The 21,771-nt window shown below is 52.5% G+C and overlaps 1 protein-coding gene across 1 annotated transcript; it reads right to left on the bottom strand.

Moving 5' to 3' along the window:
* Positions 1-936: 936 nt before the first annotated feature.
* Positions 937-20,032, bottom strand: LOC144737096 (choline/ethanolaminephosphotransferase 1-like). The gene is made up of 8 exons (XM_078619769.1): positions 19,070-20,032; positions 17,613-17,760; positions 15,047-15,188; positions 12,723-12,807; positions 11,776-11,907; positions 6,414-6,572; positions 5,379-5,504; positions 937-4,445 (listed from the first exon to the last, which is right to left on the bottom strand). Exons 1-8 carry the CDS (start codon positions 19,301-19,303, stop codon positions 4,308-4,310), a joined length of 1,164 nt encoding a protein of 387 aa, XP_078475895.1. The 5' UTR covers positions 19,304-20,032; the 3' UTR covers positions 937-4,307.
* Positions 20,033-21,771: the final 1,739 nt, after the last annotated feature.

Here is a 21,771-nt window from a genome sequence, read left to right as displayed (position 1 = left end):
AGGTTAGGTCGGTGGTCACCATTTTATGTGTAGTTAGTTCACAGTTGTGTTAATAAAGTGTTGCCTCTATACGAGTGTGTGCGCCTCTATTGAACTATTACACATGGGTAAACAAGCAAAGTAATTGGCTATGAGATGCAGTACGAAATAGCACATTTCAACGTGACGCATCCGCCCATGCGCCCAGTAAAATATCTGCGCACACTGTGGCGCATTCTCCACACTATGCTTGCTAACAGCACTTGTCCCAACAGTCTGTTAAGGCTATACCGGAGATCTTTGTCTTTATCCTTTGTGTAACTGTGTGGGGAGCAGGATTGTAGCGATTAGCGAGCTGCGCTCCCAACCTGGCGACTCGAATTCGATTCCCACTCACGGCCAACATCAGTGACGATTATCTGAACCGGTCCTGGGCCTCCTCTAGGTCGACTTTGCCTCAAATGAGTACCTGTTGAGGTGTGTAAACATCGCCACTGGGGAGACAAAGGCGGTCGTGCGTGGTGCTGGCCACCCACCCCCTCGTGTGCCGTGCCAGCCTTCACAGGTGCTCGCTAACAGCACTTGCCACAACAGTCTGTTAAGGCTACACGCGGGATCTTTGTCTTTGTTCTCACAACAACGAGCGGAGCACCAGGGGGATAAAACGCAGCAAGTTGGCATCCGCCGGTCACAGTAGCCGGCCAACCCACAGCACCTAGATTTGGAGAAAACGTTCTCGACCGGCGGGCACCAGAGGTTTGGGGCCCGAGCGATTCTTTGGGGATTTTCTTCATCTCCCCACCCCCCCCAGGCGTTTTAAACATCACAAACCCCGATCGCTTTCAACGCAGCAGACGCTCACACGAAGTGGAACCTCCCAGACGCCAGGAACGTGTTTCTCAACCTCGCGCACACTAAATCTCTCGAGCACGGCCAAAACATTTCGCCCACGATTGGTGAGATCAGCGTGGTGCGCTTTATTTCCGTTTGTGCAGTAACCCATTTTGCGCCCGCACCCCACGACCGTCCCTTCTGCCAGACTGCGGGGGGGGGGGGGGGGGAGTGGTGGCGCCGGTGGCTACGCGCGCACTCCGTGATCCGGCACTGTGGAGGTAGCGACGGTATGCTTAAAGACGGTCGCCGCGTCGCATGGCGCTTTCAGGTGCGCTGCTTCGGCGGCCGTCTGGAACGCTCTTCCCTTCCGACATTAAGGAAGCCACTGGGAGCTGTGCACTTTTATTTAAATCGTCTAGACCGACAAACTCATTTCTTAAGAACTGCCTTGTGTTTAGTTTGTCTTCTCCCACACCTCCGGTTAGCACGATTGGCTACGTAGGGTGCGAAAAAAGTTCAACGAACAAACTCCCTCCCCGTTCGAGGGCGTTGAGGGAGGTTGCAATACTCTAGGCTCGCCAGGAGATAGGCAGCACAACAACAACAGTGTGGACTCAAACCGCGGTCCAGTCCGTCTGGGATACGTTTCCCCCTCGCATGCACATCGGGGGCTTCCGGGTTTCCACCCACATGTAAACACTGATTTGGCCGACAACACCTTGATATGTGGAGGACCGCAGAGCATGGGGCAATTTGTTCAATCACTGTACAGTGCTTTGATTAAAGCGCTTTATTTATGTAATTAAGTTAAGTTGGTGGAGGTGGAAAAATCGCGTGGTTGCCTGCCAGCTTCGCCCCGTGGCTCCTCATCACGCCTTCCGAATCGCTCGCTCTCCCTGCCTCCCTCCTCTCCCCCTTCGACTGAGCGAATAACTGTGCGACGCGTGACGAGCTTAAAATTGACGGATGTTCACTCATCCGACCTTTTGTTTGTCCACATCCGTGCGCCCCCTTGCCCCCGGGGGCAAATCGAACACACGATGTCCCACCCTACCCTGCACAAGCCGGAACCAAGAATTCTGCGCCCTGGCAATGCGAGCCAACGGGGGTGCCCACCTGCCCGCTCGCTCCGTGGCACCCCCTCCTTTTGTGCAAGTCCCCTTATCTACTGCGGATGAAGGCCACCTGGAAACCACCGCCGCACGATTAAAAAGACTACAAGCCATGACCGCCGCCGAGATAGCCGTATGATCTATCTGCGAAGGGCTGAGATTAAGGCCACACCAATGGTTGAGTTTTATTGGCGAGTTTAGGAAAAGTTTAGAAGCTTTACTCCCCTACCCACCCTGCCCCATCCCATCGCCCTCAGCCGCACAAACACCGTGCACAGCAAGGCCACCCCCAATAAAAAAATAACAGCGGTACCCTTGTTAAAGCAAGAGTCCAGTTCAAGCACGGGCATGGAACGAATATGAGGACTCACATGAGTTAGAGAAAAAAAATACATTCAGAACAACCAAAGCGTGTGGGCTTGATTTAGAACAGGCGCGAGGGAGCTTAAATGCCACGATTCTTTTTGTTGTCACATTTTTGAAACGTAAACATTGCAGGAAACCGGCAACTCGGAATGGACATCTCGGGAGCGGGTTTCCAGGATTGGATTTGACACTCACTCAGGACAACAGTGGAACTGCGTTTTTCGGAATCAATGTCTTTGAAACTCGGCTCAAAGGGAGACCATCATTTAGATTGAGATCAGCCCCAGGAGACCGGGTTTCAGGATCAGGCTCTTAAGACTTGGATCCAGGAGACCGGGTTTCAGGATCAGAGTCTTCAGACTTAGATCCAGAAGACTGGATGTCAGGATCAGTTTTGAGACTTGGATCCTGGAAACCGGGTTTCAAAGATCAGTGGCTTGAGACTCGGTCCCAGTCTGACCTCTGTGTGGGTGATGGGTGTTACTGACGATGTAGGCGATCGTGAATGATGCTGCAAGTGTGAGCGACACTGCAGGTGTGAGTGGTGGTTAGTGGAGGTGTGAGTGGTGGTTAGTGGAGGTGTGAGTGGTGGTTAGTGGAGGTGTCAGTGGTGGATGGTGGAGTTGAGTGGTGACGTCAGTGTGAGTGGTGGTTAGTGGAGGTGTGAGTGGTGACGTTAGTGTGTGTGGTGGTGAGTGGAGGTGTGAGAGGTGGTTAGTGGAGGTGTGAGTGGTGGTTAGTGGAGGTGTCAGTGGTGGATGGTGGAGTTGAGTGGTGACGTCAGTGTGAGTGGTGTTTAGTGGAGGTGTGAGTGGTGGTTAGTGGAGGTGTGAGTGGTGGTTAGTGGAGGTGTCAGTGGTGGATGGTGGAGTTGAGTGGTGACGTCAGTGTGAGTGGTGGTTAGTGGAGGTGTGAGTGGTGACGTTAGTGTGTGTGGTGGTGAGTGGAGGTGTGAGAGGTGGTTAGTGGAGGTGTGAGTGGTGGTTAGTGGAGGTGTCAGTGGTGGATGGTGGAGTTGAGTGGTGGTTGGTGGAGGTGTGAGTGGTAACGTCAGTGTGTGTGGTGGTGAGTGGTGGTTAGTGGAGGTGTCAGTGGTGGATGGTGGAGTTGAGTGGTGACGTCAGTGTGAGTGGTGGTTCGTGGAGGTGTGAGTGGTGATGTCAGTGTGTGTGATGGTGAGTGGAGGTGTGAGAGGTGGTTAGTGGAGGTGTGAGTGGTGGTTAGTGGAGGTGTCAGTGGTGGATGGTGGAGTTGAGTGGTGACGTCAGTGTGAGTGGTGTTTAGTGGAGGTGTGAGTGGTGGTTAGTGGAGGTTTGCGTGGTGGTTGGTGGAGGTGTGAGTGGTGGTGAGTGGAGGTGTGAGTGGTGTTTAGTGGAGGTGTGAGTGGTGGTTGGTGGAGGTGTGAGTGGTGGTGAGTGGAGGTGTGAGTGGTGTTTAGTGGAGGTGTCAGTGGTGGTTGGTGGAGGTGTGAGTGGCGGTGAGTGGAGGTGTGAGTGGTGGATGGTGGAGTTGAGTGGTGACGTCAGTGTGAGTGGTGGTTCGTGGAGGTGTGAGTGGTGGATGGTGGAGTTGTAAATGGTGGTTAGTGGACGTGTCAGTGGTGACGTCAGTGTGTGTGGTGGCGAGTGGTGGTTAGTGGAGGTGTGAGTGGTGACGTCAGTGTGAGTGGTGGTTAGTGGAGGTGTGAGTGGTGACGTCAGTGTGTGTGGTGGTTAGTGGAGGTGTGTGTGGTGACGTCAGTGTGAGTGGTGGTTAGTGGAGGTGTGTGCTGACGTCAGTGTGAGTGGAGGTGTGAGTGGTGACGTCAGTGTGTGTGGTGGTTAGTGGAGGTGTGTGTGGTGACGTCAGTGTGAGTGGTGGTTAGTGGAGGTGTGAGTGGTGACATCAGTGTGAGAGGTGGTTGGTGGAGGTGAGTGGTGATGTCAGTGTGAGAGGTGGTTAGTGGAGGTGAGTGGTGACGTCAGTGTGAGAGGTGGTGAGAGGAGGTGTGAGTGGTGACGTCAGTGTGAGTGGTGGTTAGTGGAGGTGTGTGTGCTGATTAGTGGAGGTGTGTGCGACGGGGGGTGCGATCTTGAACACGTGGATGCGAAGGTGCGTGGAAATCTGATGGCAAACAGCAACACAGTAGAACAGCAGGTCACTCATGGACAACACCTGAAAGAAAAACAGAAACAGAATCTTCATTAATGCTGGAGGAATCCGATGAGCCCTAAAGCTCTTTGTCACAGATGTTCAGTAGGGGCGAGGGGTCAGAACATCACAACAACAAACACAACAACAAAAACATGATAGGAGTGCAAAGTACATGAAAGTTAAACAAATCACTTAAAATAAAACGAAACTTTTTTACTTTACCAGATGAAGCCCACTGAGTTATTAGCTTCTTTTTCAGAAGCGACCTACTGGATGACTATCACAAATAATAGCTCAACGGAGTGGATTTGCATTGTATGGAAATGCATAGCAGCAAAAATAAGTGTGAACGCCACCGTGATGCCTGAGGAGGCCCCTTGAAGGGTGGAAAAAGGGGTCAGGATGGGTGTGGGGTGGGTTGTTGTGATGGTTGTGGTTGTCGTGGTGATTGTAGGGTGGAGCGGTAGTGTAGTGGTTATTGTGCTGTGCTACGAACCTGGAGGCCCGAGTTCAATTCCCGTTGACGGTCAACACTAGGAACGAAAATTAGAACCGGTCCTGAGCCTCCAGAGGTCGACTCAGCCTCGAATGAGTACCTCGCGCGGCGTGTAAACATCACCACTGGGGAGACAAAGGCGGCCGGGTGTGGTGCTGGCCACCCACCCCCTCGTGTGCCGTGCCGGCCTTCATAAGTACTCGCTAACCGCACTTGCCCCGATAGTCTGTTACAGGCTATATGGGGATCTTTATCTTTGGTGGTGATTGTGGTGGTGGTTGCTTTCGTGACGTTATTTTTTTAAAGCTCCATCTCACGTTACATTACGGTTGTCGAAACATTGAGGTTTTAATACAAATTTGCAAAGTACTAAACTCCTCTCGTTGTTTTCGTTTGCCAGACCCCCCATCCATGTCCATAACAACGACCCTAGAACTAAACAAACCCGAGTCACTTACCAGTGCAATCAAGAGTACCGTAAACTCATCGACAAAGCAGTTGCAGTACTGGTTCAGGAAGAGGAGGCCTGGCCCCAGGAACGCCGTGTCTTGCAAGAACATCTCACTGCGTGTCATGTGAGCCACCTGCCATGTGGAGCAAAAGACAAAGATCCCCCGTGTAGCCTTAACAGACTGTTGGGACAAGTGATGTTAGCGAGTCGCACCCATGAAGGCAAGAACGGCACACGTGCGGGTGGGTGGCTAGCACCCCATCCGGCCGCCTTTGTCTCCCCAGTGGCGTTATTATTGAGTTGATCTGACCCATGCCTTCCAATCACTCCAGCCCAGGTGCCAGCGTCATGACCAACTCGGGCAGAAAAGTCACCCGACAGGATGACTCTATCCCGTGGGGTCACTTTAGCTAGCACCTTTGACAGGAGGTCATAGAAAGTATCTGACTCATCGGCCTTTCTTGCATCCCTCCACTGATATTCATCTTCGGTGGGGGCATGAGCAACCACCACCATTCCTCGCCTCCCGTTAGTGGAGAGGCGAGCCCACAGTAGCCTGGGGCTTACAGCTTCGTACACCTCACTGCCACGCTCCCACGCCCCTTCATTCTTTTGTTCAGAAGAGCCAATCCCGGTTGTTTAGCAGTCTCCTGGCTCGAGTGGAGGATTGTCCATCTCTCATGGTAGCAGGAACCAGAGCCATTCCACTGGACCTCCTGAATACCGCAGAGATCCAGGCGATACCGGTCCAGCTCCCGACAGAGGAGTGGCAGCCTCTCCTCTGCAGCGAGCGTTACCATCCGGAACAGTCAAGGAGATAAGGGGTTGTTTTGCCAAACAACATACATAGAGTTTAACACGTCGGTATCCATACCCACAGAGACCCACAGATTAGCAGTTGGCTACGTACTGTGGGAAAGAAGTTCAACATAGAGACCCACAGACATCCAGACCCATAGAAACCCACAGAGCCCCACAGATGAGCATGGTTGGTTACATATGGTGCGAAATAAGTTCAACACACACATACACACGTACGTACCACGAGCTTGTTGGTGATCTTGGCGGCCACGCAGCCGAACGTGAAGATGTAGAGGCACGGGTTCCGCTCAAAAAGACTCGACGGAGACTTCTTGGCGATCATGGCGGCCAGCACGACCACGGTGCCGATATGGAACGCGGGCGAGATCACACTGGTGCCCTGGGCGGCAAAACACACAAAGACAAAAGATCCCACCCACCGTGTATAGCCTTCGACAGACTGCTGGGAGCACGTTCTGTTAAGCGAACAGCATCCATTAAGAATGGTGTGGTGCACGGGGGGGTTGGAGGCTGACAGCGCGCCCGGCCACCTTTGTCTCCTCCCCCGAAGTCTGTGTGCGTGTATGGGCACCTGTCTGTGCGCGTGCGTCTGTTTGCGCGTGCGTGTGTTTGGGGAGCGGTGGCGCAGTGGTTAGCGCCGCTGCACTACGATCCCAGCGACCCGAGTTTGATTCCCGCTCACGGCCACCAACATCAGTGACCGGTCCTGGGCCACTTCTAGGTCGGCTCAGCATCAAATGAGTACCTGGTGCATTGTGTAATAGGTACTGGCTAACAGAACTTGCCCCAACAGTCTGTTAAGGCTAGACAAGGGATCTTTGTTTTTTGTGCGAGAACCTGTGTCTGTGTGCGTGTGTGGGCACTTTTCTGTGTGTGCATCTGTCTGCGTGTGTGTGAGAGTACCTGTGTCTGTGTACGTCTGAGTGTGTGTACGTCTGCCTGCGTGTGTGTGTGAGTACCTGTGTCTGTGTACGTCTGTGTGTGTGTACGTCTGTCTGTGTGTGTGTGTGCGAGTACCTGTGTCTGTGTACGTCTGTGTGTGTGGGCATCTGTCTGTGCGGGTGTGCGTCTGTCTGAGTGTGTGTGTGGGGAGCGGTAGTGTAGCGGTTAGCGCGCTGCGCTACAAACCTTGCAACTCGAGTTCGATTCCCGCTAATGGCCAACACCTGTGACGATTATCTGAACCGGTCCTGGGCCTCCCCTAGGTCGACTCAGCCTCAAATGAGTACCTGGTGTTGTGTGTAAACATCGCGTGTTGCTGGCTACCCACCCCCTCGTGTGCTGTGCCGGCATACACAGGTGCTCGCTAACAGCACTTGCCCCAACAGTCTGTTAAGGCTACACGGGGGATCATTGTTGTGTGATTGAGTACCTGTGTCTATATAAATGTCTGTGTGTGGACCACAACGCTGTGGTGGGCAGTGCCGTGGAGAGAGGGCCAATGTAGATTGACCATTCTCCTCATGGCGTTTGTAACCACCACAACGGTGAAATGGAGGCTCTGGATGGGGGCGAGGAGCTGGTAACCCCTCCAACCTTCAGTTAATTACCACCAAACCACGATTTTTAAATTTAATTAAGCTTGTGCCAGAGGCCCCGGGGGGGACAGGCGTCTATGACGTCTCCTGGCCAAACTCCATTTGGCAGAGCCAGGAGACTGAATCCTTACCTTCAGGGCTCCTCCAGAAACAACAAAAAAAAACTACGGGTGGCCACGTGGAATGTTCGAATGCTCACTGCAGAGGAGAGGCTGCCACTTCTCTGTCAGGAGCTGGACCAGTACCGCCTGGATCTCTGTAATATTCAGGAGGTCCGGTCGACCATGAGGGGCGGAAAGTCCTCTACTCGGGGCAGGAGACTGCCAAATAACACGGAGTGGCTCTTCTTTTGAACAAAAGAATGAAGGGGGCGTGGGAGCGTGGCGGTGAGGTGTGGGAAGCTGTAAGCCCCAGGCTACTTTGGGCTCGCCTTCCCATCAAGCAGAGGCAAGGAGTGGTGGTCATGGTTACTTATGCCCCCACCGAAGACGAACATCCGTGGAGGGATGCAGGCAAGGACGATGAGTCAGATGCCTTCTATGACCTCCTGTCAACGGTGCTAGCTAAAGTGGCCCCTTGGGATAGAGTCATCTTGTTGGGCGACTTCAATTCCCAAGTTGGTCATGATGCTGGCAGCTGGTCTGGAGTGATTGAAAGGCATGTGCCGGATCAGTTCAATAACAACGGCAGGAGGCTGTTAGATTTCTGTGCAGGCCATGGGCTTGTAATTACCAACACGCTGTTCCGGCATCGGCGCATCCACACAACATCATGGATGCATGCCAGGTCCATGCAAGAACATCTGCTGGACTACATAGTAACGAAACAGCGGATGCGGGCCCATGTCCTTGACACCAGGACCCACCGTGGAGCTGATCTGCCCACTGACCATCGACTTGTCATCTGTAAGATGCGCCTGCCATTCTTCCACTCCGGTGGTGGGTGTACACCCAGGACCCCTTTCAAACGCATAGTGGCATGGTCTCAGCTAGCTGATAAAAGTTGCAAGCAAGAATTTCATCATCACTTGTGGCTGGGGTTGGCATCGTCCGCCACTCCTCCTGATGTCAAGGGGAAATGGGCGAGGTTTAGGACTGTGACTCATGCAGCTGCAATGGCTGCTTTGGGTACGCGGTCCAGACCTCCCCAGAGACCCTGGCTGACAGAGGAGGTGTTCAAGCTGGCTGAGAAAAAGCAACAGGCCCACTCTCATCGGCTACAGCATCCCACGTCGGAGAATGAGGAGGGTTATGGCAGCCTTCGCTCGGGGAGCCGTGAGGGGCTACAATGATGGGTGGTGGTCGCGGGTTGCTGAGTAGATGGAGTCTGCCTCAGTGGCCCGCGATCACAAATCGCTCTTTAATTCCATCAAAAAAGTAACCTGCAGCACCACACCTATTCCCATCATTAGGGGAAAGAACAGTGATCCATTCTCCGACCCCCAGGAACAAATTTGCAGATTTGCTGAGCATTTCTGTGAGGTCATGGGGGAGGGGAAATCGCTCAGCCAGGAAAACAACGTGGCACAAAGTGGGGATGACTCTGCTGAGGCTGCGGTGCCTCAAAAATTGGAGGAGGAAGTCACCCCCTGTGAGTGGCTGGCTGAGGTGCAATCTGTTGAGGAAGTACTGAGGGCAATCCAGAGTCTGAGACCAGGAAAGGCACCGGGCAGAGATGATCTCCCAAGCGAAATGCTGAGGGAGGGTGGCGTTTGTGGACAGACTGCCCTACATGAGATCATAACAACAGTCTGGACCACTGGACGGGTTCCGCAGGATGCCCTGGTGGTCCCTCTCTTTAAGAAGGGGGACTGCAAAGACCGTAACAACTACAGGGGCATCTCACTCCTCAGTGTGCCGGGAAAGGTTCTGGCAAGAATTATTCAACATCGCCTTGCTAGGCACGCTGAGGAGAGGCTTGCGCAGCCCCAATGCGGTTTCAGAAAAGGTCGGTCATGCACAGATGCCATATTTTCTATCCGTTTGCTACAGCAGAGGTGTAGAGAATTCCAACAAGACCTACATCTCTGCTTTATTGACCTGGTCAAGGTCTATGATACCATCAGTAGGCCTGGGCTCTGGGTTGTTATTCGTGCTATCGGAGTCCCTGACCCTCTGCTCACGATCATTAAGGACCTTCATGATGGTGAGCAGGCCCGGGTAAAACTACGTGGCCGGGAGTCAGAGCCATTCCCTGTACACCTTGGGGTGCGACAAAGATGTCCTCTGGCTCCCACATTATATAACATCTATTTTGACCACGTAGTTCGTGAAGCCTTCAATATCTGTACCGGAGGAATTTCCATTTGGTACAGATACAATGGGAGGCTGATCGATGCCCGGGTGCGGTCAAGGGATGGCTCCCTATTGCTCAACCACGTTATGTATGCCGATGATCTGGTAATTGCTGCTCATTCAGAGGAGGAGTTGGAGGCGCTGCTGCTGAACCTGGAGTTTGCCACCAAGAGGCGGGGCCTTACCATCAGCCCCACCAAAACTAAGTACCTGCCTGGGTATTTTGTACTATCGGACACTCCACCCCCACAACTCCCAATTGGTGATAGGGCAGTTGTGGAGAGAGTGGAGAGTTTCCCATACCTTGGCAGTGTGCTCATGACCGGCTCCGGTTTAACAGCAGAGGTCTCACTCCGAATCAGTCGAGCGGCATTATCTTGTCATCGGTTGCGTAACGCTGTGTGGAAGCTACCTGGTCTATCATTCCGCACAAAGCTTCAGGTCTTCTCGGCCACGGTCATTCCCTCCCTTCTCTACGCTTGTGTAATGGGTTCCGGAGACACTTGCAGAGGTAACTTCTTTATTACAATCCAACAATCCAACAGTCCTGATACTCTGTTACAGCCTAGGTACGCAGCCTAGGTACACAGCCTAGATACACTACTCTGGCTTCCTCGGAACTCGCCCTCACAAGGACGTAGAGCCAGGAGTTCCAGAGTCCCACCACTGGCCCTCGCAGCGTCCCAGGGTCCTGAGATGGCTGGTCTTGGGTCTTGATCTACAACTGGCTCTGATCGGCCAGGGAGCTGCCCTTTAATGCCTTGTCCCCAACGAGGTGTGGGGTTGTGTGCGCCCCCAGATATCCCACAGAGCACACACAGCCCCCCCCCCCATTGGTGGTGCCAAGGGGCTTAACTGGCTGGGGTGCCTGGGATCCCAGTGCCTGGCGCCAAGGGGCTTAAGCGTCTGGGTTGCCTGGGATCCTAGCGCCTGGCGCCGATGGCTTATCTGCCTAGGGTCCCAGAGCCCCCAGCAGCCCCTCCCCTCTTATGTCACTACACTTGCAAAACGTGGGCACCCCTAATGGAACATCTTCGCCGGTTAGAAACATTTAGGCTGGCCTGCCTACAATCCATGCTGGGTTTAACCAGGCTGGATTGTGTGAGCTCACAAATCCGTGAAAGATCTGGATAAAGTCCCATCGGTGAGCTCCTCCAAAAGGCAAAGCTACGTTGGCTGGGTCATGTAGCCCGCATGCCCAGCCACCGCATGCCTAAACAGCTTTTGTTCGGCCGGATCGATGGGGGCTAAACGGGAGTGGCATGGGCTAGAGAAGAGATGGAGTGATGTGGAGGAGGCTCGTGAAGGACGCTACTGGGCAGTTGGAAGCAGTCAGCCTCCAACAACAACAGAGGGCGGAGGAGCGACGCTCACAACAACGAGCGGAGCGCCGGGTGGCTAAAGCACAGCAAGTTGGCACAGTAGGGGGCATAGGTGGTGCATCAGCCAGTCGTCTCAGTCAGTCGACCCGTGGCACCTGGGTCTGCCCTGTGACCTCCTGTCAGTGGGCGTTCGACACTTCACGTAGCCTGGTGCACATAGCATGGCACAAGCGTCGTGGTGACGTCACCGCCACTTAGTGGCGAATGGCGATTCTTGTTGTTGTTGTGTCTGTGTGTGAGAGTACCTTGAGTACCTGTGTCTGCGTACATGTCTGTGTGTGCGTGTGTGGGCACCTGTCTGTGCGCATGTGTGTCTGTCTGCGTGTGTGTGTGAGAACCTGCATCTGTGTGCGTGTGCGACGGCTCACCGCGATGGTGGAGCCGTTCTTGCCGACGCCGCCGGTGAAGATAATGCGGAAGTTGGTGACGCAAGTGAAGACAGAGGCGAGCACCTCGAGCAGCACAGGCACCAGCTTGAGACGCATGTCCAGCACGGGCACCTACACACGCACACACATGCACGCACGCACACACACGCACGCACACGCACGCACGCACGCACATGCACGTGCACGCACGCATGCGTGCACATAAAGACAAAGACACCCCGTATAACCTTCACCAGACCGTTGGGGCAAGTGCCGTTCATGACTGACGAAGAAGGCCAGCTCGCCACATGAGGGGAGCGAGCGACTTTGTGAGTGAGCGAGCAACTGGGCGAGTAAGCGAGCAACTGGGCGAGTAAGCGAGCGACTGGGTGAGTGAGCGGGCGACTGGGAGAGTGAGCGGGAGACTGGGAGAGTAAGCAAGCGACTGAGTGAGTGAGCGAGTGACTGTGAGCGAGCAACTGTGTGCGCGAGTGACTGTGTGAGTGACCGAGTGAGAGAGTGACTGTGCGAGTAAGCGAGTGATTGGCTGAGCGCGTGAGAGACTGGGCGAGCGAGCGAACCACTGGGCGAGTGAGCAAGTGACTGGGTGAGTGAGCGAGCGACTGGGTGAGTGAGCAGAAGACTGGGTGAGCGAGTGACTGGGTGAGTGAGTAAGTGACTGGGTGAGTGAGCGAGTGACTGGGTGAGTGAACAGAAGACTGAGTGAGCGAGTGACTGTGTGAGTGACTGGGTGAGTGAACAAGTGACTGGGTGAGTGAACAGAAGACTGGGTGAGCGAGTGACTGTGAGTGACTGGGTGAGTGAGCAAGTGACTGGGTGAGTGAGCGAGCGACTGGGTGAGTGAACAGAAGACTGGGTGAACGAGCGACTGGGTGAGCGAGCGAGTGATTGGGTGAGTGAGCGAGCGACTAGGACGAGCGCCGTACACGGTGGTCCCACACGTCAGGCCCACAAGCGGCCGCCAGGAGGAAGATGCCCACAATGACGAGCTGCACCTCCGTCACATCGATCCTGCATGCGCACACACGGATGTAACAACAACCCCCACACGCATCCTGAAGCCAGAAAGTCAGCATTCAGGACCAGACTCGCAGACTTCCGGCAGTCAAATTCTAAACCCTAACCTCAGTCTGCACAGGTAAACTGCTTCTTGTTGTTGTGTTTAGTTTGTTTCCTTTACCCCCCACCCCCCGCCGCACCTCCCATTAGTGCAGTTGGCTACGTACGGTGCGAAAGAAGTTCAACGTACAAACTACTAAACACTGCAGTATACACTGCTACACTTTACACTGCTGCACACCACACTACTACACATTACTATACATTGCACTGCTACACTATACACTACACTACACCACTCTACTACATTGAGAACTTATTTCTTTAGAACTGCTTTATTCGTTTAGTTTGTTGTCCTTCCCTCCGCACCTCCAATGGGCGTAGTTGGCTACAAGCATATGAGCATGGATCTCTATGGGTCTCTATGGGTCTCCTGTGGGTTTCTGTTGTTGTTGTTTGCATTTGTGCAACTCACCACATCGACGTGGCAGAGCTGCACACTAAACTTAATTAAGCTAAAAACAATGTTTTATTTTACTAAATGTAAGGCCCTACTGAGCGGTGTAGCTCTTTTTCTACACGCTTTTATTTAACTCACTCTGTCTGTTGTTGTTGTCGTTGTTGTCGTATCCTCAAATCTTGTAACTAAATTTTAACCCACTTCCCAATGTGGTATCGACTGCGAACTTGGTATACTTATGTCATACTGATGACAATACAATATTCTATCAAATAAAATAAAAAAACTATTTTAAAGATTCATTTTTACATGTTATGTTTCGGCTTGGGTCTAATTGTCCACGCTTAACTCACGTTGGCTGTAAATGACCTCGGTCCCTTACGTTATGGCAAGCTTTGCGGCCACTTCCTGGAATCGTGGAGTTCTGCCATTACGAGTAGGGTACATTTCATTAAAGCATGTTTAAAAAAAAAAGTATTTTTAAATATTATTTATTCAGAAGCGACCCTGGCTATCACAAATGTGAGCAGCTCAATAAAGTGGGCTCATCATCATCATCGTCACGTGTAAATTTGCAACAGCCAAAAATAATGAACGCACGTTTCTAAGTATGGAGTGAAAAATCGGATGGGCCTGGAGAAAATTCGACATGACCACGGGGAGAGAGAAACACATGCAAACTCCAAATATACAGCTGGCGTCAGGGTCGGGATCGAACCCACGACCTCCTGTACACCAGGCGAGGTAGTTAACATCACATAGCCGTAGGCTTACTGAAGCCAGAACTCAGCATTAAATAGCCTCCTGCAGTCAAATCCTGTCCGCAGAGAGACAGTCGATTGTCGATTATCCGGTGGCTTCGGGGGGAAGGAGGTGCCAGATTTTTTAAAATGCCGGATAATCACTAAATCATCATTCTGTAAAATAGCTTCTTTTTGCACTTTCTTGCATGGCATCATGTTTTAGGTGTTGTGTATATGAGAAGAGGTTTTATCCCCCTTTTATCTGGCAACAAAACAGGTGTTAAGTTGTTAAAACACCAAACTGAAACCTTTTACAAGGAATCATGTCTGCATTAACCACAATACAAAATGCAAACAAAAAACACACTGATAATACATGCATTGTCTTTGAAACTTATTGGTCCACACCAGACTAGAAGCTCTCCCTGAGTACTCATTACTCTGATAGTGCGTTGTCTTTCTGCTGTACGCCTTTTGGCGTCCTCTGGTCTAACACCGTTTGAGACGAGGCTCAAAAGAAAGATGTCACCCAAAGACATTCCGTAGTGTGACACCCCCCCCCCCATGCCATTCCCTATCGTATTTAATCAATTATCTCAACTTTAAATAATGTTTAAGATTTAAAACAATTTTCACGGCTGCGGCCGCAAAGGAGGGAAGCCAAAGAGAGACACACAGAGTTAGACTCACAGAATTACATAGAGACCCACAGAGTTCCAGAGACCCACAGAGTTACAGAGAGACCCACAGAGTTACACAGAGACCCAGAGAGTTACATAGAGATGCACAGAGTTACATAGAGACCCACAGAGTTACATAGAGACCCACATAGTTACATAGAGACCCACATAGTTACATAGAGACCCACAGGGTTACAGAAAGACCCACATAGTTACATAGCGACCCAATGAGCCAATGAGTTATGCTGGAGGAGGGGTGGGGTGGAGGTGGGGTGGGTGGCACGGGGGGGGAGAGCGTCGGCACTCACTTGCCGAAGCGCATGGTGCCGGTGACGTAGGTCTGCCAATGGGCGCAGTAGAACATGAAGACGCCCAGGAAGAAGAGGAGGAAGAGGAGGTCACAGTCGGTGCCCAGTCGCAGCGTCACCACCACACCCATCGCCAGGAGCACTGCGCACAGGAGAGGCGCACAAAGGTCACCCCATGTAGCCCACGCCGCATGCGCTGGCGGGGGCAAAGTGCCGCCACCGTTTACACGGAATAAAAAAGAAGAATAGTGTTTTAACCTTACTTATATATAAAATAAAATGTATTTAATACCTACGTGACTCTACCGAAAGAACCAAAGAGTATAGATCCCTGCAGTCACGAAAACTTAAAATATAGAGTGTTTTAACCTTTTTGGCAATACAACAGGAGTTGTGTTAACATGTTCAAATAGAGACCCTTTTGCAAGGTAAAAACCTTTTCTTATTTTTGATACTTTGATATAAAAAGGCACCCCGTGATATAACTGCTCACCCCGGGCAATAAACGATCTGATACGTGCATTGTGTTTGTGCTGTTCGCCTTTTGGTGTTGTTCTCTGGTCTGACACTGGTGGTGGGACTGGGCCATAAAGAAGGCCGCTGTTATCTCTGGTGTAGGCGAATCAGTTGCACAGACAAAGTGTTTATATTATCACTCTCAGAGCATGTTTGTTTGCATGTTCACCGAGTACTGTGTGTGGTTAATGCAGCAAGTTAATTCCTTGCAAAAGGTGTTTATTTGGTGTTTGAACATCTTAACACCTCCTGTTTAATTGCGAGAAAGGGTCAACCCTATTCTTATTTTTCATACTTTCATACTAGCAAAAGGGGCCCATGAAACTGTTTATACTACCACTATTTATTTATTTTACCAGGTAAGGCACCACTAAGCTGCTTTGTGGCTCTTTTTCAGAAGTGCGACGTGGCCAACACAAATGATAGCTTAACGAAGTGGCCTACAGTGTGGAGATTTAAAGCCGCCAAATAACTCAAAAATGCGTGGTGACGTCAATTCTAATGAGGGGAGAAAAAAACCAGAGGACCTGGAGAAAATTCCACGCGACCACGGGGAGAGATGAGAGAGACACAGAAACTCCAAATATACAGCAAGCGTCAGGGTCTGGACGAACGCATGAAGCCCACGACCTCCTGTATAATACCGGGTGAGGTAGCTAACATCTCCTAGCCACTGCGACGCTACATCGATCTTCATGCAGCAGTGGATAGACCACGATGATGAATGCCTGGATAGACACGTGCTTGATTTTCCGCTGGGAGGCGGAGAGAGGAGTACGTGGATTAGAGACACTCCAAATATACAACAGGCATCAGGGTCGGGATTAAACCCTCGAAACCCATGACCTCCTGTATACCGGGCGAGGTAGTTAACATCTCCCAGGCACCGCGAGCGCCGATGAAGGCCAGCGCCTGTACATGCCGCACTCAGCGCGCATTCTCTCGCCCACGTTCTCCTCCTTCCGTCTCTCCACGTAATTCCACGCGTACGTTGCTCTCCCACACCTCAGGTTTTTTTTGCTCGATATTCTTCGTCAAAGCAACCACGTGACGATGACGCCAATGTTGATGGAGGCTGTGGCCGGTGGCGATCGTGGTACCGGTGTAGATGTTGATGGTTTTGAAGTGTCCTCTGTGCTGACGGTGATGATGAAGCTGCGGCTGCCGGCAATGTCGATGTATGAATTATCGAGGGGACAATCTACTTCATCTGTACCTCTCTGGCCTATGTATTATGCATGTTGAATTTCGTTTGCACCGTACGTAGCCAAAAATGATAATCAAAGTTGCGGGGGAAGTAGAAAACACTAAACCCAAAAAGCTGTTCTAAAGAACTTAGTTTGTTAATCTAGACCAGGGGTGGGGAACCTTTTTCTGACAAGGGCCATTTGGATATTTATAACATCATTCGCGGGCCATACAAAATTATCAACTTATAAATTATCCTGTTATATTTGGTCAAACATTTAATTAACTTACCCCTAACGCGATGGCTGGAACTGCTTCTCCTTGATGAGGCGTGTGATGCTAGCTGGTATTGATGATGTTGCTACTCGCAACTGCTTTTCCAGGTTTGCTCCTAGATCCATTGAATTTCGAGTGCCGCCTGCGGTTGCCTTGGCAGGGCCAGACCAAATGATTTCGCGGGCCTTATATGGCCCGCGGGCCGGACGTTCCCCTCCCCTGATCTCGACCATGATTTAAAAGTGCAGCATAGCTCCAGTGGCTTCTTAATATCAGAAGGAAGAGCGTTCCAGACGGCCGCACAAGCGCATTTGAAAGCGTGAAATGCGGTGAAGGCGCTGCTGTTGACGATGATGATAACAACGGAGCTGCTTCTGGTGCCACTGCTGGTGATGGTAGCGGTGATGTTGATGATGATGATGACGACACTGCTGCTAACTGGTGCCACTGCTCGTGATGGTGGCGGTGGTGATGATGACGTCGCTGCTGCTAACTGGTGCCATTGCTGGCGATGATGGTGGCGACGGTGATGACAGCGGTAGATAATGACGATGACGACGTTCACGCGGCGGTGATGGGTTATAACCGGTGGAGATGGCATCGCAGCCGTGGTCGAAGAGCTCGCCGAGTGGCGAGGAGGAGCCAGTGCGTCGGGCCTGCTTCCCGTCGATGGCGTCCAGGGACTGATAGATAAAGAGGCCGAGCGCGCAGAGCGAGTACACCCAGCGGGGAGCCTGTGGGGGGAGACGCGCGGGGCAAGGGGAGGAGACGCGGGGAGGACAGGCACACAGGGGAGGTGTACGGGGACACACAAGTGGAGACAGAAGGGGATACGGTGAAACAGCGGGAGGTAAGGACACGGGGAGACGCGTAAACACAGAGACACCTCCACCATCTCCACCACCTCAATATCCTACATCACCACCACCCCCTCGATCTTCGACACCTTCACAACCACCACCACATGAACCTTCACCACTACCATCTCCATTTTCTCCACCTTCACCACCACTACATTATCAACCTTGAACACCACCAATACCACCACCACCACCACCACCACCACATCTTCTCAGGTTCCACAACCACCACTGACACAACGTGAACACCATCACCGCATCAATCTTCTACACTGCTCAGGACGTCGCAAGTCTGCTGTCGTTATTATATGAATATATAAGAGGGGAACGGCAACCTAAATAACGAGACATTTTTTTTACGAATTTATAAAAAAATAAAACAATATTTCAAGAAGCACAACGCACTGTGGTGGGGGTGACCACGAGACGGGGATCTAATAAAATATGTCACGAGGAGAGCGGCTTGAGGAGCCGCAGGTTGCCGACCCCTAATCGAGAAGATTCGCTAAACCACCACCACCACAACCACAACCACCACCACAACCAGCACAACCACCACCACAACCACCACAACCACCAGCACAACCACAACAACCACCACCACAACCAGCACAACCACCACCAGCACAACCACCACCACCACAACCACCATAACCACCAGCACAACCAGCACAACCACCACAACCACCAGCACAACAACCACAACCAGCACAACCACCACCACAACCAGCACAACCACCAGCAAAACCACCACCACAACCACCAGCACAACCACAACCACCAGCACAATCACAACCATCAGCACAACCACCACCAGCACAGCCATCACAACCACCAGAACAACCACCACAACAACCACCAACCAATACCAACAAGCGCCATTCGCCACCAAGTGACAGCGACGTCCCCACGGCGCCTGTGCCAGGCCATGTGCACGCTAAGGCCACGGCAAGACAAAGCCCCCCCCCCCCCCCCCCAGGTACAGCCTTCACAGAGACTGCCACGGCTACATCGAGATTTGAGGCTGTTAACGGGCCACGCGAAATGTTGTCGAAGGCCCGACGCTGGCAGGATGCGGCCACGGGCGGACAGCCCCAGTAGGTGCCACCTCCCCCCCCATCACTGCCTCAGCCTGTGGGTCGGCAGGTCGGTCTCTCCCCCATCCCACACCACCCCCTCGTACCGCCTCGGTGGCCGTGGGGCAGAGGGCGGCGAGCAGCAGGGTGGTGGCGGCGTTGCACGCGAGGCCGCTCACGGTGATGAGGTTGGGCGCCACCCAGAGCGGGGTGCGGGACACGAGCCAGCACCACCAGGGGTGCAGGCCGCCCTCCAGCACGGAGCGCCCCGTGGCGCTGTAGCGGTGCTGCTCCAGGCGGCGCAGCTGCTGCTGGCTCAGAGGCTCCAGCGCGGGCCACATTTGTAAGCTCCTGCCGCCGGCGGTGTGTAGTGGTGTGTGGTGTGGGTGGTGTGTGGTGGGGGTGGTGTGTGTTGTGGGTGGTGTGTGGTGTGGTTGGGTGGTGTGTGGTGGTGTGTGGTGTGTGTGGTGTAGTTTTGGTGGTGTGTGGTGTGGGTGGTGGTGTGTGGTGGTGGTGTGTGGTGTGGGTGTGTGGTGTGGGTGTGTGGTGGTGTTGGTGTGTGGTGTGGGTGGTGGTGTGGGTGGTGTGTATGGTGTGGGTGGTGTGGTGTGGGTGGTATGTGGTGTTGGTGGTGTGGGTGGTCTTTGGTGGTGTGGGTGGTCTTTGGTGGTGTGTGTGGTGTGGGTGTGTGTGTGGTGTGGGTGGTGTGGGTGGGTGGTGGTGTGGGTGGTGTGGATGGGGTGTATGGTGTGGGTGGTGTGGTGTGGGTGGGTGGGGTGGGTGGTCTTTGGTGGTGTGTGTGGTGTGGGTGTGTGGTGTGTATGGTGTGTGGGTGGTGTGTGGTTGGTGTGTGGTGTGGGTGGGTGGTGGTGTGTGGTGGGTGTGGGTGGTGTGTGGTGGTGTGTGGTGTAGTTTTGGTGGTGTGTGGTGTGGGTGTGTGGTGTTATGTGGTGTGGGTGTGTGGTGTTGGTGGTGTTATGTGGTGTGGGTGTGTGGTGTGGGTGGTGTGGGTGTGTGGTGTGTGTGTGTGTGTGGGTGGTGTGGGTGTAAGAGCTGCCGTCAATGAAGCTCCTTCACCCGCAACCACCGCTCACCCTTCCCTCCCCTCAGATCGGCTGCGGCGCCACCACCCGCGTCAATCTTCTCCACCTTCACCGCTCGCCACGTTGATCGTGTTGACCAACCACCACCAACCACCACCACCACAAGGTTCAGTCCTCTCGGCCGCCTCAACATTCGTGACCACCACCACCTCAATCTTCACCACCACCTCGCTCAACGCCGGGCATGAGGGGAATCAGCAGGAAAAAATCGATCCAGGGCAGGTCAATTCAGGCATTCGTCGATTCCTCCGCAGGACTAAACGTCAATCGATTCCGCGAGACCAAGTGTGTCGATTGCCGGTTGATCGATTCCTCCCACCCATATTGAAGACAAGTGCAGCAAGCGTAATCGATTAATATTAGCAGCGCGATTTAGGTAGACGTCGATTCCGGATGTGCGTTGCGCGGCGTGAAATCCGGACGGAACGAAGTGTGGCAGAGCTGCGATTGGTTCCGACTCGTCCGGATTATAAGACGCACCCCAGCCCCTTCCCCATGGCGTTACCGTATTGTCTAGACTATAAGACCCCCGAATCTCAATGGCGTTACCGTATTGTCTAGACCAGGGGTCCTCAAACTACACATGCGGCCCGCCGAGGACATTTATCCGGCCCATGGTCACTAATTGGGCTACGCTTGTGAGCACTAATTGGGCTACGCTGGTGAGCACTAATTGGGCTGCGCTGGTGAGCACTCATTGGGCTGCGGTGGTGGACACTGATTGGGCTGCGGTGGCGAGCACTGATTGAGCTGCGGCGGTGGGCACTGATTGAGCTGCGGCGGTGGGCACTCATTGGGCTGCGCTGGTGAATGGTTCAATGGGCCAATTGACTGGACTTGCCCCCCAGGCCTAAGGCTGCCAGCCCTCCCCTGGCTGCGCTTGACTGGCTCTCCCTCCCTCAGCTCCCTCACTTGCCCCTCGGCTCCACTCCCAGTGATATTCCTGTGTGCTGGGGATGTACTGCGATCTGTGAACAAAACTGCAGGTGTAATTAACTTTTTAATGGCACCCGCACCAGTGTGAGCCTGGGGTAAAAGCGGAGTTCCCCCAATTAGACTGCATTGATGGGCAGTGCAGTCTGTATGTCTCTGTGTGGGCAAAGTTATTGCTGGTATATTGTTTTTGTAGCGCTGTATATATATTGGTATCTTACTAATAGCAATTTTGACTCCCTAGGAAACTGATGTCAAGAAAGAGAAAAATTTACTCTGAGTGTAGGATATTCAAAAAAACAGTGGACTTATGATTACTTTTTCATGCAGTACAAGGAAAGAGCTGTGTGTCTGATATGCCAGAATATAGTGTCTGTGTTCAAAGAATACAATTTACGTCGACACTGAAACTCAACATAAAGATAAATATGATTGTTTGGTCGGAGAAATGAGAAAAGATAAAATATTAAAACTGAAAAATACATTAACAACACAGCAAAATACTTTTGCGAAGCAGAAGCAGCTAAATATGTCGTCACTGCGAGCAAGTTTTCAAGTTGCCAAGCTAATAGCGTGCACTGGCAGACCATTCGTGGAGGGAGAATTTGTTAAAGAATGCCTTCTTTCTGTTGCCAAAGAGACGTGTCCAGAGAAGGCCGATTTATTTAGTACAGTGAGTCTTTCAGGACCTACAATTACACGGAGGATTGAAGAAATGGGAGACAATTTGCATCAGCATTTGCAAAACTCTACAAAAAAACTTTCCTATTTTT

The sequence above is a fragment of the Lampetra planeri genome, chromosome 64, assembly GCF_965212315.1.
Source record: "Lampetra planeri chromosome 64, kcLamPlan1.2.h2, whole genome shotgun sequence".
Taxonomy (NCBI): domain Eukaryota; kingdom Metazoa; phylum Chordata; class Hyperoartia; order Petromyzontiformes; family Petromyzontidae; genus Lampetra; species Lampetra planeri.
Note: the sequence above shows the minus strand (reverse complement) of the source record. Positions and strands in the feature narration are given on the sequence as shown.